The sequence below is a fragment of the Ammodytes marinus genome, assembly GCF_949987685.1.
Source record: "Ammodytes marinus genome assembly, chromosome: 7".
Taxonomy (NCBI): domain Eukaryota; kingdom Metazoa; phylum Chordata; class Actinopteri; order Uranoscopiformes; family Ammodytidae; genus Ammodytes; species Ammodytes marinus.
The window spans coordinates 31,266,650-31,285,886 of record NC_137211.1 but is presented as its reverse complement, the minus strand read 5'-3'; the positions used below and the strand labels follow the sequence as shown (position 1 = coordinate 31,285,886).

The window sequence follows — 19,237 nt, the reverse complement described above, 5'->3', positions numbered from 1 at the left end:
CAGTGAAAGCTTCTGGCTTTCCAGTTTGTGAGGTCAGAAACGAGGAGAATTCTGACTGGAGTATATTGGGGGGGAGGGGTGGGGGTTTCAGAAAGGGGGAGTGAGAAAAGGAGAGATTGTTATTTTTTAAAATATTTTGGCAGTCTCTAGGCACACCGTGGACCCATGGATATGTTAGAACACATTTAAAAAGTGCATTTAGCATAATATGTGACCTTTAATGTGTCGAAATTACAAGAGGAGCATGGGTTATTAGTAAGACAAGGCCTAGGTTTTTCAGACAGTGAACAGTCCAACCCAAATCCATGCACGGCAAAGCAAAAAGCTACATTCCCTGTACAGTTTGCAGCACTGTGCTCTGAATATGCTGTACAAGTATTCTTGGATTTGTGCACAGGCTTGCAACTGTGTGGGAAGAATAGTTTTTTTTTGCCGTGACACACATCATGTTACGCAATCCTTGTGTATCACTCAGGTGTAATACGCCAACATCTTCTACAGTGCACAGCTTGGCTCGTTGGTGCAGTCAGTGTTACTGTCGGCGTCCCTCTTCCTCAGCTCTCTGCCAGCCTTGTGTTGCTGACTGTGGCTGTGGCCGTGGTGGGCTGGCCCAGCTGGCCTCTTGACCTCCTCCTGATGGCGCCCATGACTCTGGTGGTGGGGTTGAGCATGCTCTCTGCTTCCCCCGGAAGACGCCCCGCCGTCCCCCTCCACGAATGCCTCTCCTCCCTTGGTATCATCCAGGGCCTGGAAGTTTTCATTGCGGTTGCCGTCTGCACTCTCTGGCACCACCTGCAGGTAGGCTCTGACACGGTGGTGGCGGGCGCCCGCGACATCGCTGAAGTCGATGACCCGGCATTCGTATGTGCCCTCGTCCGACGGCTTGACCCGAGAGAGGCGCAGTTTATGGGAGATGTTGCTTCCAACAACCTTCACAACCTATCAAAGGTGGACAAAATAAAAAGAGAAGAGCATGAGGTAATGGTGAGACAGGGTTTCCCCCAGAAAAGTTGTCAGGCCTGGTGGCAATAGTGCTGCATGATTTGGTGCAATCCTGCATTTGCGATAATAGTGGATAATATTGTGATTTGCAATTGGTAATGGTATTATGATTATACTTGCCGAAAATGTACGCTTATTTCTCAATGTAAACGCTCAATATTTAATATTCCACTGCTAGGGTTAGATCCAAAACAATAACCAAAAACAGAGTTTGATGATGTCAATGGACAGCTTAGAATAGGGCAATAAATGTGGCCTTCACTCTCATGCATCCAGGGCTCAAGGTTTACTTTTTGGCTCACTAGCCAAGGTGGCTGGTAGATGAAAAATGTACCAGCCAGCCAGATTTTTTACCAGCCAGAAATAATAAATAGCTTTTTTACTATTGCCTTTTGCTATTATTCCCTTTCAGCATGTCATCTTGGTATCATTGGATATTCTCAATCAATATTATAGTGGTGTGAATAAGTTACAAAATGCAGATAATAACCTATATTAGCCTATTCAGTGCCTTTTTATTGGGCATCCACCATTATTGAAAAGATGGACTCGAGGCATTAAGGGCTTCATGTGACGTTTACGCCTGTGAGACACAGCTGCATGGAGCCCCATGCTGGAGCTGCACGGTGCTAATAGGCTCGTTCAAGCCCGGTTGGGTCTCGTCTGGAAAGTAGACAAGAGTAGCCGAGTGCTGAAGGGGGAGTGACGAAAAAGGCTGACTGAAGCCGGACAGCTTTGAGTTGGCTCGAATTGCACGTGCCGTCGGAAAAAGCGTCTTTATTGCGGATGATGTTCGTTTTCTAGTTTTATTTTGAAGGCCTAATAGAAACATACAGCTATTTGTAAAGGGGCTACACATAGGCCTACTACAAGCGATTAGAAACAGAACAAAACAGTAAACATTTCAAAAAAGCAAGGGGCACTAATCTTTATCTTTCTTACATTTATTAGACCAGCCTACAAGTGATAAAACATTTACAATACAAAGAAAGGTTTAGTAATCCTCCATTCGTACAATGAATATGATAAGTTATATATGATAAGCCTTTTTATACAAATATGAGTGATTTCGGTAGTAAGAATATAACTTTGTTGATAAAAAATCCCTTATTAATATTGTAGAGATGGACATGATGAAATGTGAAATATGTGAAATATTGATATGACTAGATCAAAGCGCGCTGGTTGGTGGCAAGTTTGTTGTTACATAGGAATGGGTAAGGAAATATGATGTTTATTATATGTAACGTTTGAGTTTGTCAGCATCATCACTATTATTATAAAAACATTCATCCAAAAGACCTGGAGAAAGAGAAGGAGCAAAAATGAAGAGGCGTTTTAGTGATAGAGAGGTTTTAGAGATGCTCCTGGAGCAATCTTCAGACAGCGAGCTGCAGGACTCTGAAGAAGACTTCGCAGGGGAATCTGATATTGAATTAAATACCTCCACTACTGTGAGTGCCATTTCCTCGGACAGTGAAGACGAGACAGAGGATCCTGTCCATCCTAACGTTGAGTGGACAGCGAAGAACGGGCAAGTCTGGTCTTCATCTCATGCCAATTAAAGAGTTAAAATCCTAAAATCTATCTAATAGTTGGTCATTTTGATCAGGGCTGAAGTTGATTCAAGCAAAAAGAATCAGAAAAAAATATTGATGTATGAGTATTTTATTGCAGATTTTGTGTGTGTACATTTTTGGCTCGAAGGTGGTGAGAGGGTGCTTTATGTTACATCTGGCACTACATAAAAAATACTAATGCAATCAAATCAAATTGGTTGCTAATCTTTGACATATTCCATACTCTAATATCACCACTAATGCCACATCCCCCTACTATTTATTATATGGAAAATAATTAATTTTTTGTGTTTTTTGGTATTAAATATTGAAATAATGCAAATGCTTAAACTGGCCTTTAAAGGGTTAAAATCCTGAAAATTATTGAATGTTTGGTAGTTTTGAGTCAGTGAGAAGTTGTTTAAGAGAAAAAAAAAATCAGAACAAAATATTGATGTATGATGATTTAATAGCACTTTTTGTTAGCGTGGACATTTTTGGCACGAAGGTGGTGAGTGTATAGTAAATTTACTGACAGAGTATGAAACACATGTATGAGTTAAAGACATTGGATTTTGAAAATTTTACTCAAAAGAAAAGTTCCTGCAAGAAATCATGCCAAAAGCTTTAACACAGCCAAAATGATCACCAAATCAAAAAAAAAAGTCTGCAAAAATTTACAAAAATGGGCAAGGAGAGCACAAGGGTTAAAAACCCTGTCCCCCTCCCATCCACCCATACCCAAAATGATGACTGTGTGATAAAATAAGAAATTCATTAAAAACAGGAACTGAACTGCAGTGAGGAAACGCAATCATCAGTTAGGAAACACCAGAGGCATGAAACTAAAAATGTAAAATAAAGAGATGAAATACATTAATAAATAAAAGGTCCAAACCGTGGCTAATAAGAACATAAACAGTGGATTTTTGAAAACAACCCACAAAATAAAAGCAATTTTAAAAACAAATAAAAGCAGACTACACATATTAATAGGCCATGAATAGATAGATTAATAAGTTGTTTCATTTAAAAGGGTAAAATAAATTAATAAGTAAGATTGTTTTATTGGTGATAATAATAATAATAATAATAATTGATAGGTTTTAAATAGCGCTTTTTTGGAGGTCACTCAAAGATGATGTGCAAGACAGAACAAGTATTGCACACAAATAACGACAACATTAAACAACTACATGGGAAACAAAACATAAGGTTGTCGTGGTACACAATACAGACAATGACAGACAAAAAAAAATTAAAGGAGGATAAGATAGGCTGGTACACCGATGATCCGCCCAGCAACCTTCACTGTGAGCTGCAGGGTCTTGTGGTTGGAAGCAGTGCAGCTCCCATACCACACAGTGATGCAGCTGGTCAATGCTCTCCATGGTGCCTCTGTAGCAGGAGAACATGATGGTAGGGCAGGGGTGTCCAAACTACGGCCCGCTTTTTATTGGCCCGCGGCCGATTTAAAAAATATAATGTAATATGGCCCTTTGAATTTTTTTTAAATTTTTTTTGCATTTCTTATTTAACCCACTAGTGCAGGGATGTCAAACACTGATTGATTGGCCCATGGCACATTTTAAAAATATAATGTAATATGGCGCTTTTAATTTTTTAAAAATTTAAATGCACTCATTATATTACTGAGAAATATGTCCCATAAAAGAAAAAGAGCAACAAGCCCATCCCAGAGGACCCTGAATAATATTTTATTTTAAATTAATATTATTATGGAACATCTATGTGTCCTTCTCCAATAGCTTCTAATTCATCTGACACAGTGTCTCCATTTTTCTTTTCATACAAAATTCTTCAGATTTAGCCTCTTAATTTCCCTCTCAAAGTGCACCAGAGTCATGCATTTCACTTTAAAAAATCTGTGGGGGTGTGCTGTTGTGTGCTTCGAACCTGGCAAAGAAGCTGTTGAGGTCATTCAGAAGAGAAGGTGCTGCTGAGCAAATTCTATTTGTGGCCTTGAAAGTATGAAGAGATGACATACAGTATTTGGGAGGTAAAAGCTTTGCAAGTTCAAAGAGCTGCTCTGTTGAAATAACGGAGTCTCTAGGTACATCATGAGACGTGACGCACCCAGATATAAATACCACTTAATTTATCATCCACCTTCCGCCCTGTGACGTGTGTCTGTGTGTGTGTGGGGGGAGGGGGGCTGTATGTAAAAGCTCATGCCGTTGTGCAGCACTATTTGTCCGTTTGTGTCTATTTGTCTTTGTATGATTTTATGGATGTTGGCAAACATGAATTATCATACAGAAAGCTCAAAAAAGATTTTCCAGCTGTACACAGTACACATACTCTCTCACACACACCACAGCTGGTGCTTTCATTACAGCAAATCAGCAGCAGCAGCTAGCCTATTGGGAGGAAGGAGAGAGGCTTCATGTTTTGGTATGTGTGTTTCTGCTAATTACTATTTGAGAATCATCCTGCCTTTCTTTCAAATTCAAACGTGATTGGTTGCTGCCACTCTTATGTCTCTAGGCTACTGTAGTGGACTATGCTTATTAAGCCATGTCTCAAAGTTTACCATGCTCTTGACGAATTTGTATCATGGATCTTTGAGGCTCATCACTAGTTTATAGCCCCTACTCATCATTGAAGATTGTATGAATCGGTTGGATGTTCCAAATATCAGAAATTAACTGGGATTTTTGGGATCTACCTGGAACACCTTAAAACTTTGAAACTTAATGAGCTGCTCTCATTGGTCGCTTTTAAAAGGACGTTAAGTTACTAGGAGGCATGCACATCATGCTGTGAATGTTTGCCTGATAAATGTATGATTGTGGTTGACTTTTGGAAATATTTGCTGCTTTATTGTTTTATGTATTTGTGTGTGTGTGTGTGTGACTTAACTGCTGCCTGTCTTGACCAGGACACTCGTTCGAAAAAGAGATTTTAAATCTCAATGAGACATTTTCCTGGTTAAATAAAGGTAAAACAAAATGAAATAAAAACATGCAAATATTAAATGATTCGCCAGTTTCATTTGTTGCTAATTTTTGTGATTGTAAATTTAGTGGAGAGAGATTTAGCGGGGGACTTGGTTGTATAGGGTTTCCACACTTCCTCACATCTGCTGTTAATTAATTGGAAAAAGTCACTTCTGAGTCACTCATGCAGACTCATAATCGGGTAAATAAACGAATAATGCCTCGTTTCCACCGAGTAGAGCGGAGCGGAGCGGCTCAGAGCGGGACAGCTCACTTTTAAGAATCTCGGTGTTGTTTCCACCGCCAACCCTACCCTTACTGGTAGGGCGGGGTTTATGCTGGACTGCGATAGCCGCCGCCAGAATGTGGGTCAAACTATCGGGCTGTGGAACAACTGTGGTCAAGCCAGCGGTTTTGCTTGGTCAAACCAGCCGCTTCTTTATTTATTCCCCCCCGTGTTGTGAGCACAGAGACGGCTCGGTGCAACTGATAAGAGACAGTGAGCGAACAGCGCTGGCTGCGGCAGCTACGTGACATCGTAGCAGTGGGACACAGTGTAGCCAACTGATTCATTTAATGACGAGGAAAAACACCACACAATAAACAGTGCCGCGCTCACATTTTCGCCAAAACTCTCTTCCCTCAAGCCGAGGTGACTACAAACGGCGGAAATGATTCAAACCAGCCGCTTCTTTATTTATTCCCCCGTGTTGTTGTGAGCGTGTATTTACTACTATCTATATGGCGTAAACACACAGAGACGGCTCGGCGCAACTCACAGAGACAGTGAGCGAACAGTGCTGGCTGCGGCCGCTACGTGACTATGGGACACAGTGTAACCAACTGATTAATTTATTGACGAGGAAAAACACCACACAATAAACAGAGCTGTGCTCACACTTTCGCCAAAACACAAGACTATCTTCACTCTTGCCGAGATGACTACACATGGCGGAAATGATTCTTTCGACCAATCAAATGACGGCAGTGTGTAGCTCCGCCTTTTAGGCACCCTTCCAGGCGGCTAGTACCCCTACGGAGGAGTACTGAGATTTGGAGCGGCTCAGAGCGGTTAGGTGCGCTTAAACCGTACCCTACCCAACTTTTGGCAAGTGAAAAGCCAAACTACCCGGACCGAACCGCTCCGATCCGACCCGCTCTACTCGGTGGAAACGAAGCATAAGACTTCAACAGGACTTGTAAAATGCATGTTAACACCTTTATCCGAGCTACTTCGCACACAAATCGGCACATTAACGGACAAGCGAAGTCGGATAAGAACACCTAGATAACTCGTTCATAGTTGGCATTCTCTCTGCATGTATACAGGGATCGGATATCGCATATCGGAGTTCTCGTTCTGCGCTTGCTCGAGAATCCCTGCGGAGGATTTCACAAGGAAGTGGAAGGAGACGACGTAAAAAATAGTAGGGTTATTGCAAAGATAGTATATATAAATATAAATAAATATTTATATAGGGGAGAACGGGGGAATCTGAGGCATAGGGTAATGTGAGCCACCCCCTGTATCTAGGCAACGGAAAACATTTGTGGTCATGTGAGATATATGTTTTCAAGCCCCTCTCATTTCCCCATGGCCCTGAAAGAGAGGACCTCATGGTGATGTGGTAAGCATGTTTTTTTCACCAAAATAGGTATTTTGCATGTAATAGTACATTTTCCTGCCGTCAACTTAATCAACAGTTGTGCCAAAGCAAATGTATTCACGTAGAAAAACTTCTATCATACGTGTTGATGAACTACCAACATATAAAAATCATGTGACGATATTAGCTAAAGATTAGCCTGAAATGCTAAGAGAGGTAGTTTTTTCTCAAATTGTGGTGGTGGGGGAAAGTGAGCCAAATGCTGTGGGGGAAAGTGAGATGAGGCACAAGTTAAGTTTAGTCTTAAACATATTTTAATGTAATATTACATAACATATGTTTTATTTTAATGTCATACACATTGTAGAAAAGCTATCATGCCAAGGAAATACACCAGGAAGACGACCTGGGGCAACCACACGGAAAGAGCACCTTCTCATCTTTCCCTGTAACCTTCAGGGCTGGAATGTAGAGTAGGCCTAGGTGTAGAGTATTACAGGCGGATGTTATCCAATCCAATCCAATCCAACTTTATTTATAAAGCGCTTTCATCAAACCAGAGCAGAGACAAAGTGCTGTACAGGCCTAAAATAAGGTACAATAAAAATAGATAAAAATAAGTAAAATAAGGTACAATAAAAATAAGTAAAATAAGGTACAATAAAAATAAGAAAATTAAGGTACAATAAAAATAGATAAAAAAAATGAATAAAGCTAAGGTAGAAATAATATCTAAAATAATTAAAATAAGGTACAATAAAATAACATCAAAAGTCTCACACTGGGTCGAAAGCCAGCGAGTAAAAATGGGTCTTGAGGTGTTTTTTAAAAGTTGTGATTATAATCCAGTTGGGTCTTCTCCTGTGTTCTGAGTCCCAGGCTGTTCTCGCTGGTTCTGATTTTCCTATGCTTTGACCCCCAGACACAAGCTGGCTCTAAGGGTCCTGTGTTCTGACCCACAGACTGTGTTCTAATATAACTGGTTCTATCTTTCATTTGAATCTTATTAAAACCTTTTGAATTATAATATGTTGTATTTGATTTTGTTCAGAGTTACTTTCAAGTGTCTAGAAAATTTGCTTTTGACCAAACCCCATCATTCTTTTACTAGTCCGACATTAGCTCTGCAATGTGTGGCTAGCTTTCAGGATTCTAACTGTTACAATATGTGTAGTTATGGTAGTTTCAGAGTGGAAAAAGTAAGTGGATCAGTTTACCCCCTTGATTTTTCTGGTCTGTCTCAGTTTACCCCACAGCTGGGGTAAAGTGAGCCACATGACAACTTTTTTTAAAACAATCATATTTTCACTGCCCTCTTTGTCTTGAAAAAATTCTGCTAATGCTCATTTCTAGGAAACACCCTGAATTAATGGGAAATGTGTAAATTTGAGTGATAAATCATTTTAGCTCGCTTAGAGGGGGGCAAATGTAAAAAGTGGCTCAGATTACCCCATTCTCCACTATATATAATAATTTATATATATACAAATTATTGCCAGAAGGGAACCGGACGTGGCTCTATAACCACTTGTTGAAAGGGCTACAGCGCCACCTAGCATAGTGGAGACAGCCATGCATCGGACATTTATCCGATTCCTGAAAGGCCATGTATACTCAGACAAGTGACACGGTCCGTTCGAGTGTCTAGTTCGGTATATGTCTTAATCCAATCTAGTTGTGCCATGGAAACGCAGAGTGTGTATGGCCATGTTGACTTTCTCTCTAAAAGGCCCTACCTGCTTGTTGTGTGCCACATTTAGGATTGATTGTGATTCACAAAAGGAAACAGGCGTAGGACGTGCGTGAGCACTTTTTCATAAATCCGAATCTCTCTGTGCGCACGCAATGCCCTAAATCCTAAGAAAGCAACCTTCCAACGCAAATCCTACGCACAGTTTGATAAATGAGGCCCCAGACCTGTGTGCTTTCCATTACATCTGTTAGTTTTATAATTTTGTTTTTATGTTTTACAGTCTATGGTTTGTATAAGACATGGTCATAGATCCTACATTTTCAAAATTGATGAAAGGTCCCTCTGCACTAGGGATGGGCATTTTAAGAAATGTCATTGATCGATCATCGGGAAAATGAACGATCAATTATCGATTAATCATTATCTTTTTACATATTGAAAAATGCCAACAGAACATCCAAAATACAGCGTGTTTACCATAGACTGTATACAAGAGGTTTTTACTCAATTACATCTTTATTCTAGGCAAACAACAATCTATCAAGACAAGGCAACTTTTTAAAATAAAATAATAATAAAATGTGGCGCTAGTTAAAGCCCGAGGCTATGAGCCAACAATGAGCCAATGCTACGATACCTTTAAAGTTTAAACATTTATTCGCCTCCTAAGATGCTGCCAATGCATAAGGGCACGGCACGTTTCTCTGAGTGGTAAAGGACCTAACGTTACTTCATCTAATCATCATCTAAAATGTGCAAATTAGTTCCCTGATGAAGGCAAAGTAGGAAAGCATAGACGCTAAAGTTAGCCACTAATGCTAGCGGCGCTAACGTCACACGTTAAACAGGGTCGGATGTAGGCTTCAAAGTACAAGTGGTACATAATTCCGTTTGTTTAAGTGTTGTACTTATACAAGGTTTCACAATGCTTAATTAACTTAGTTATTTTCAGTTCTAAAGCTGTCCGATGCCAAATTTCGCCTTGACTTCTTCCTGTTTATGTTTTGCCATCTACGGCAGCTTGCAGGCTGCTGCCTGGGCCTGTTCTGTTGTCTTCTACTACTAGTTAAGTATCTCCCCCTGCTGGTAGGATGTTTAATTGCTGGCCATACAGTCTATGGTGCTGCCACATAGTGAAATTCATTGCTGTGCTGCCGGACTCACACTGCGCAACACAACGGCTATATGATCGATAACAATTTCACGTGATCGACAATATTCTTAACGATCAATTATCGATTAATTATGCCCATCCCTACTCTGCACAATGTGTGTGCTGCCTTGTCTGAAGTTCCAGATTTCCCATGTGCAATTGAACGAAATCTAACCCATGCCTGGGTCAGTGCTCTCACTGCGAGGCGTCAACAGCTGTAGCCTCATTTTCATCATGTAACAAAAAATCAAACATAAGGCTTAAAGCCAAACAATGCAGACTGCAGATGGTGCTTAACTTACACTGATCTTTGTAGCATCCTTTGGCCGTTCCTGCTCAAGAGCCACCTAAAAACACAAACAAACAGGTGAAAGGAACAACTGACAGTATGGCTCATCATTCTAACAAATCACTTTCATTTGAGGAGGTTGTCTCATTTCTTATGTTTCTTGCCATCTCAGAAATCATTTAATTGGGGCGCCCTTAGCTCAGTTGGTGGCGTCCCCCCCATGGGCCTCGGCCAGCAGTGGACCCGGGTTCGATTCCAGCCCGCGGTCGTTCTCTGCATGTCACTCCCCTCTCTGCCCCATTTCAACTCTGTCTCTACACTATCAATAAAAGCATAATTTTTTTTTTTTAAATATCTTAAAAAATAAATAAATCGCTATCTTCCCAGATCTGAGAAGTTCAATCTGAAGCACAATGGTATTAGGATGTAGTTGTAATAATTGCCAAAACTATAAAGTAAGTTATTATAACATAAATATAGCATTCGCTAAAGGCTGAAAAAGAAGCTGCTGATTTAGTTTATTTACAGACGTAGCATAAGAGTTCATTCTAGAACATCAGAAGGCAGGATTTATTTCATGAACTTACTTCATTGGTTGTCCAGGGTTGTCTGTCGGTCCAGTCCACATGGTTCCTGATGTACCACCACTGGATCTCCAGTGAGTAGGAGGGTGTCCCCTCTCCTCTGAAGGAGCAGGCCATCTCCACATCCTCCCCTCTCTGAGCGCTCATATCGTGAGGCACCTCTGTGAACATGGCTGCACCAAACAGAAAACAGGAGGGTGTTAGTAGTAAAACTAGTGGGGGCTGGTATAACATGACGGTGCCGACATACTCTTCCATTGTGTCCTTGAGCAAGACAGTTAACCCCAAACTGCTCCAGGGGCACTGTTCTATGGCTGACCCTGTGTGAGGACCCACACAGATGTGTGGTATCTTGAGAGGGGATACGCAAAAAGACTAATTTCATTGTAGCTATTGAATAATAAAGTAACTTAACTTAACAGTCCAAACATAGCTTAATAGCACAAATACAGTTTTGGTTATGTAGAAATTAATTTTTTTCCTTACAATTACATTTTGAGCAAGATGGTTAATCCTGTAAAGCACCATCATAGCCCAAAGTTTGCACATTTATACTTCATAGGTTTTCAGGGTTCAATACACCTTCATATTTCCACCGGTGAAGTAGGTCTTTAACTGTACCAGCACGGACGCTGTGCTATGGATCTGTCTAGTGTTACTACACAAGTACAAGCCTTAAGTCATACATCCCTCTTTTACATTTATCAAATCTGCTTGTATTTTACATTTGTGAAACGCGAAACGCACCAGGTATGGATTTGACATTACACAGCCAAGGCCTGCAACAATACTCACCGCCTCTGTCTCTCTCCCCATCTCTCTCTGTCTCTCTCTCTATCTCTCTCTCTCTCTCTCTCTCTCTCTCTCTCTCGAACATTAAGCTGTGTAAGAGATAGAGCCACTGAAGCTGCTAACATGATGATAATCTGTCTTTACCCATTTAACTGTGAAGCCCACAACACAAAGACAATTCATATTTTTGAAATAATGCCTCACACATTTGAAGACCACATGAACATGTGATAGTCATCAGCCTATAAGGGGAGATCATTCACACTGAGCAATTACAACAATTTACAAAGTAGATGCTGATCTGATCATATGACATGCTGTTTCTCCATCTGGAAATTTCTCTGTTCATTTATCACTTCAGTATATATTTGATACATTAAGGAGACACAGAAGGTGAATAAAATGTTTAACTTACAGATATCGTCACAACATTTTCCAGTTTCTAACTAACAATTAAACAAGTGTTATTTATATGATGCTTGTATTTAATTCATTTTTTGATTTTTTTTATAAATATGCAAATTTGGCAATATCAAACTAATTGGCGTAAATCTGCTATAAATGGTAAATGGACTTGATTTATATAGCGCTTTTTATCTGATTTTCTCAGCCCCAAAGCGCTTTACATTTCTTACCACATTCACCCATTCAGTAGCTGCTATGCAAGGTGCCCTCTGAACCGTTGGGAGCAATCCCTACCCACTTTGCCACCGCCCACAACATATTAGTGTCCAAAGTTTTTACAGAACAGATTTGGATACAGCCTTTATTCATTTTTTTAAATAAAATTATAGTAGCCTATGTACAGATCTTCGAAATGTTTTTCAGAAAACAAAATTATCATAAATCAGATAATTATCTTTCTGTAAATTACCTTCAGATGGTGCTACGAATGGTTATGGATAGTGAAGGTGATTTAAGTGCTTTAGAAGTTGAGATATTTGTATCAGAATATTGAAAAAATAATAATGTTGAGATAATTGCCGTATATGATAACTATACAGACGCAAACAGAAAGGGCTCAGTCAAATAAACAACAAAATCTATATTTCAACCTCTTATCTATACTAGTATGAAAGAAGCAAATTAGACAGAGCTTGATAAAGCCATGTTTCTGTCTGCAATGTCTCGCCTTCTATGGCTGTTACTGTACAAATTAAGACAAATCAAAAGATAATCTCACTTTTACAGTTTTTGCCGAATGCTTACACAAATGTAGCAGACTTTGGCCCACTGTGTAAAAAAAAGGCCCAATAGGACAAAGCACATGGAGATAAACTTCTACGGCAAAATGAAACTCTTGAAACAAAACCTAAAAATCCCATTTCAAAACTGTTTTAGCATCAAAACAATACACACATGTACCTTTGAATGACTCTTTCCTAGCAGCAACAACACACAGATGGGCTTTATGCAAAACACAGCTGTATTCAGAACTTTGGATGGTTTTTGACTTTAAAAGTCTCATACAGATTTTTTTTGTGAAAGATTGATTCACTACAGTTGATCTAGACACATGAAAACAAAATGTAAACGCTTCAGATTTTTTATTTTATTTTGCCATTTCAGGTTTTTGCAAAAGTAAAAAAAAACAAAAAAAACACACAAAGACACAATAAATGGTACCACTAGAATGTCCTACACAACATAGTGTTTTAGGGGAATGATTGGAAGACATTTAGGCTATGGATCCTGTCTCCTGTTGGCATCTGGCCACATCACCTCATCCACGTCACAGGCAATGCCCTCCCTTGCCAAGCAACGGGGGAAATATCGCCTAGCATGCCGAATCCAACCTCTCGAAGATTTTTTTGGAAAGATTGATCCACTATATTTTCATTTAGAAAAAATATGGAAAAAAGTTTATATTGCAATTTCATGGTTTTGGCCAAAAAAAGAAATAAACACAACGAATAGGTTGGATCGCAGTTCAACAAGCAATTCAGTGTGTCTCTATGAACTCTGACAATTACAGTAAAAAAAGTGTTGTAAGGAATGGGGTGGGTGGATTATGAATCCTTTTACAGTGTTTACCTAATGCTTAAACACTAAAAGTGGTTGCTATGCCCAAAGTATCACAACCTCTTACTTTAGTGACCATGTCCTAAACACAAGCACCAACCCTACAAACACAGGGCTCCAGACTAACCTTTTTTACTAGGAGCACTGGCGCCCCTAACTCAGAATTTTTAGGGGCGCAAGCAAAAAAATGTGTGGCACACCTTAAATAGACCTGAATCACATTTATTCAACTGTTTCCCAATTTTAACTAAATAAGACCTACTGATATTGTATTGTGCTGGCAATGCAATATCAGTTGGTAGCCTATATGTTTTGTATATGTTTTGGACCAGATTGACAACAGATGATACAGTTCATTGTGTTTTTGATTTTGTATCACCATGTGAAATCCTTCAGACATTCCTTTAGGAAAAGGATTTTTTTTGCCCATTTTTACCACAGCCACTTCTACATCTGAGCCCTCTGATTTTTTCCTCCTCTATTTTTGCTGACTCCTCTATGAGGAAAATAGTTATTGGCCCAAAAGCAAGTAATAGCAGCTAGATGACATTATCAACTAATTTGCATTAGTGAAAGATGCAAATTCTGAAAGAGGCACAATTAATAGAAAATGATCCTCCGCCTCAAAACATGTAAACGTGCGAAAAAATTAATGAATAATCAATTAGAGCTTACCTTAAAATAAGTGTGCCATGTTACTGTTTATTGTATTTAGGATTTTAGCTCATTTGGACACTGTTTGGGCCGTCTGTTTATTTATATAGGCTATTGGCGATATTACATCTACTTTCAGTTTCATTACTGGCCCACCAAGTAACGTGATTAGTGTTCTTAAAGATACTTAGATTATAAAACAAGAGTTCCAAAACACAGATGATGATTCAACAAACTAATTTATGACTTTATATTACACTAGAAATGCACGAGTAGATTTGATTAGACAGCATACAGATGCAGCTGTGCATGAAATGAGCAGGAAATGGATAATCGAACTCGGAGCAACCGATTTCAGCAGTGTACGAACGACGTAAGGAGTGTTTCTCCTATGACACCGTTCGGGAACCACGACTACAGAGGTAAACAACTTTGGTAAGTCATAACGTAGGAGTCTTCGTAGCTCGCTAAGAGAGGACGTTATCGGGAAACCGGGCCCTGTACACTGGTATGTAAACAAAGAAAATTTAAACACAGAGGCCCTTTGTTTACACTGGGTTACAATACTGACAGGAGGCAGATTGTGAGGAGATATTCACCGATTTAAAAAGTGATTTTATCAACAAACATTCAACCAGAATCCTTTACCCCACCTTTAATTTAAAATAAAGAAAAAAACAACTGATACTGATGTATTGTGGTTGAAAACAAACCATACAATAGCCATAGCCACAATATGAACTTATTTCTGACACATTTGACCCATCTCTGCAGCACCACATCCATCTCTCTACTGTACCAGTTTCCTGTTGCTCTCTTTACTCATCTCCACTCCACACCAGCCCGGCAGCTCCTCACTAATAATTAACAGCTAACGAGTCTCATAACAAGCTTCATGTTCCAATAATGAGCCTCTTTACAGCGCTGTGGTAAACAGCTGCCACCAGTTACTGACAGAGAAGCCTGCTGGAAGCTTCAAGCCCAAGCAAACCCAGAGAAAAATCAGACCAGGGGCCTCATTTATAAACGTGGCATACGCCCAGAAGAGGGCGCACGCCAATTTCTACGCAAACATTGGGATTTATAAAAAGCAAACTTGACGGGAAGATGTGCGGTCCTCCACGCAAACTCTGACCCATGCGTACGCACAGAAAGTGGAGAAAGGAGAAACGGCGACTCCGTCGGCACGTGTATGAAGTGCGAGAAAGAATGTGTTTGTGTAAAATGAATCCAGATATAGGCCTATTATAAACCATGTAGGTCTATCATATAGGGAGTTCCTTTGCAAAACGGATGAAGCCATTCTTACAACTAATAAAAAAATGCCTCCACGGATTTTTCCATGGAGTGATACCAACAAAAAACAAAACGAATTAGGATCTTAAATAGCCTACAAACAAACAAAAAAACGTTTGAATAAGCTCTGCATGTTATTGGATTCATTCTGATAATATTGAGGTGGAATACAACCTATTACTTTTACACTGACGCTGTTCTCGATGCCTCAGTCAGGCAGACAGGAGTGCACAGTTTCATACACTAATCATAAGCCTATTGTACATCACATACTGTGCAAATTTTTCGCGGTTTTTAGTCCGTTTTATCTATGTGTTTTTCTTTGTGTTTAAGCACGTCGTAACTGTGTTTTGAAAGGGACTGTGCCGTCACTGCACCGGGATGAATTCTCCGAATCTGTATCTCATGGGGGGTCTCAGTGTCCCCCGCTCGTGGCACAAACACTGCTGTGTGAGGATATGCACTTTTTTGCGTCCACTTTTATGTCGGATCGCTTCTTTTTATTTCGACCACAGCGTTCACTGAGATCGACACAGGCTGCACTATGACGCCTTTACCCTCACACTGTGCCACTAAACTAAATGTTCCCTGGTCGCCACTTCTCCAACGGGTACTTCGGCGTGACCGCAGTGATCCACACCGTGTGGAGTCTATTTTTCCATTTCCCTTTCAGTCGGCGACTGCCACTACCGCCTTCATGCACTCAGTAAATAGGCTCGTTCGACCTCCGTTGTGGCTCGTCTGGAAAGTAGACGAGAGCAGCCGAGTGCAGTCGGGGGAGTGACGAAAAAGCCTGACAGAAGCCGGACAGCTCGTGCCGTCGGAAGTAGCGTCCTTGTTGCGGATGCAGTTCGTTTTCTAGTTTTATTTTGAAGGCCCATTAGAAACATATTCGTAGGAGAGTCACACATCCTACAACCGATTAGAAGCAGAACACAACACAAAGACGAGTAAACACTTTAAAAGCGAGGGGCATTTTCAAAACAAGAAACGAGATATAATATCCCCATTCCCCACACATCTTTATCTTTCTTGTTACTTTACTAGAAAACCTACTTTTAAGTGATAAAGAATAATTTACTAATCCAAATAAAGGAGGTTTAGTATTTCTCCCTTCACATAACGAATATAATCGGCCTAAATAAAGTTAAAGAAGGTCTAAAAAAAGATCCCTTATTATTATTGTAGAGATGGATATGATGAACTTTATTATGATGTGTAACAACAAACAAACTACTTGTTGTAGTTTTGGTCTGGCTTTGCGACACTACATGTAAAATACAGTTCCCAGACCATTTAGATCACTGGAAATAAGCCTATGATTGAATCTTAATGGTATAAAGATATCACTTCACCAAGATCTTATGTGACTCAAGTTTGTGTTCACTTTTAAATAAATCTATACAGGAGAGTTACACATCCAAATTATTTCTATGTCAAGGGTTCAGATCAGTGGAGCTTTAACTCTGATTAAGTACATTTCTGCTTAAATGCATACACTGTAGGCCTAATGATTAAACATAAATTAAAATCAAAAAGAATGGATCGTAATTTAATTTTGAGCGGTGATGTCAGACTTTTGCGTAACCAATTGGGGAAACGCATCAAAGGCACAAGGTTTAAACTCCCAATTAGCGCTCAGCTCCGCCTGTCAGCAAGACGTTTCCCATCAGACATTTCGCTCCCGCAGCCCGTGGGGAGCAACTGCAGCGACTTGCTCCAGTGTCTGTGTCCGTCTTGATACCGCGGGACTTCAAAGTCTCAAGCAGCCGAGCCGCAGCCAGCCGCGGGTGCAAGTGGGACAAAAAGTCTAACCATAATGCTGTGCGCTCAGCAAGACGAGCGTCATAATTGCGCAGGTCTTAGCAAGACGGCGACAGGTCGAATGAGCCTAATGATATTAATTTGGGCGTGTCAATGACTATGTATGGTTGAATATGGGCGTTACGTGAAGCCCGCAAAGGCTGCGCCACATTTAGAGTTGATTGTGATTTATAAAGGGAAACAGGCGTAGGACGTGAGTGCGCACTGTTTTATAAATCAGAATATTTTTGTTCGCACGTACATCCTACATTTCCTCCGTACACTAGCTTCCACGTGAATCCCACGCAAAGCTTTATAAATGAGGCCCCAGGTGAGCACAATCCACCAGATAGTTTAGTCTCTTTGGAACACAATTGTTTTTATTTTCATGAAGATTCTCCTAATGAGAAAGCACAAATGAACTCAATATTAGAATTTCCTTTTGCCTGTTGCCTATTCATAAGTCTACAATACATTTATACATTAATCAGCAGTCCAAACAACATGCAAAATAGTTTGGGGGTGTAAGGGAATTGAGAGATGCAATTTCAAAAGATTACGAGAAAAAAAAAAGTTGTTTCTGAATAGAAGCCATCTTTTTTTTCTCTAAAGGCTTTGAAGTTGGTTCGACTTTTGGAAAAGGCACCTACACCCTGCCAACCTGCATGCCATGGGCCTAACATGGTTTCCCGAGTGGTGAAGTTAATCTGGCAACTTTGAGAGGATCAAGGGGAATTTCTTTGTAAACATAGAATACCTTTCTCGTGTTTATAGGATTAATCTTTTCCAGTGCCACTGATGTGACTCAAACCTGTCCTTCATCTTCATACGGTATGTCCTCAAAATCTCACACAATGTTACAGCTATTTCTTTTAAAAATCAGCTTGTAGAAGTCATTGAGGAGGACATGCATGCAAGCATCCCATTGAGGTGTGTAATGGCTTTTACAAGCCTGGGTGAGAATGGCCTGTGGGCTGTGTATGGAGCGTACAGCAGGAGCTCAGCTAACTAGCCGTAAAACATTGATGGATGATATGATGATTCAAACAGCCCTGTGTAAATGCCAGCTTGTTTATGAGCCGTTCCTTGGCGTTCGTGAGGCTTTGTAAAAGGCACACCACTTGCATACTAAGTCCCTCACTCAATAAAAGGATCAGGGGCCGTATTCACAAAACATTTTATCTTAGCACTAAGAGTACTCCTAAGGAGCACTAAAAGTTCTTAGTAAGGAGTAATTTCTTAAAACCTATTCACAAAGCTGATAAGACCAACTTTTACTAAGGAATGGGAGGGACTCCTAAGCTAAGACTAGAGGGCGGTGTTGACCCTGTTGCTATGGATGATGTCATGTTCATACCTTCTATGCCCACAGTGATTGGCTGAGAGGGAATGAGAGCTAAGAGTGAATTTATGAAGGAAACACTGTGGGAGATATCCATATCGTGTCGCTGTATTAAAGTAAAGAGTTTTTATATACAATTAATGACAAGTGACACTGATTTAACATGAAACCATGATACTGCAGGGTTTCCCACACATTTGTTCACAATTAACCTACAATAGCGCCACATAGGTCTATTCATTTAAAATTTTACAATGATTTGAATCGGAAAAATATCCTCATTGAACAGCTGCACGCCATGCACTCTCACTGTATTTCTCTCAATGGCGGACTATGCAGCAATAGTCAGACAGCGACAAACCAGGAAATTCAAAATTTAGAAACAACAGCCGGCGAAATCGTAAAGTACATGCGGAAGGAAAAAGGCGAGACGCGCAACTATACAGTAGCGGATCTGTGGAACGGAGGAGATGCTGCGAAG

The 19,237-nt window shown here is 40.2% G+C and overlaps 1 protein-coding gene across 1 annotated transcript in view; it reads right to left on the bottom strand.

Moving 5' to 3' along the window:
- Positions 1 to 495: 495 nt before the first annotated feature.
- vstm2la (V-set and transmembrane domain containing 2 like a) overlaps positions 496 to 19,237 on the bottom strand; it is a gene marked incomplete at both ends in the record, with an annotated part of 74,452 nt that continues 55,710 nt past the window's right edge. The window contains 3 exons of the mRNA XM_080030609.1: positions 496 to 939; positions 10,277 to 10,321; positions 10,851 to 11,020. Of these exons, the coding sequence (XP_079886735.1) occupies positions 496 to 939; positions 10,277 to 10,321; positions 10,851 to 11,020 (659 nt within the window). The remainder of the gene's footprint in view (positions 940 to 10,276; positions 10,322 to 10,850; positions 11,021 to 19,237) is intronic.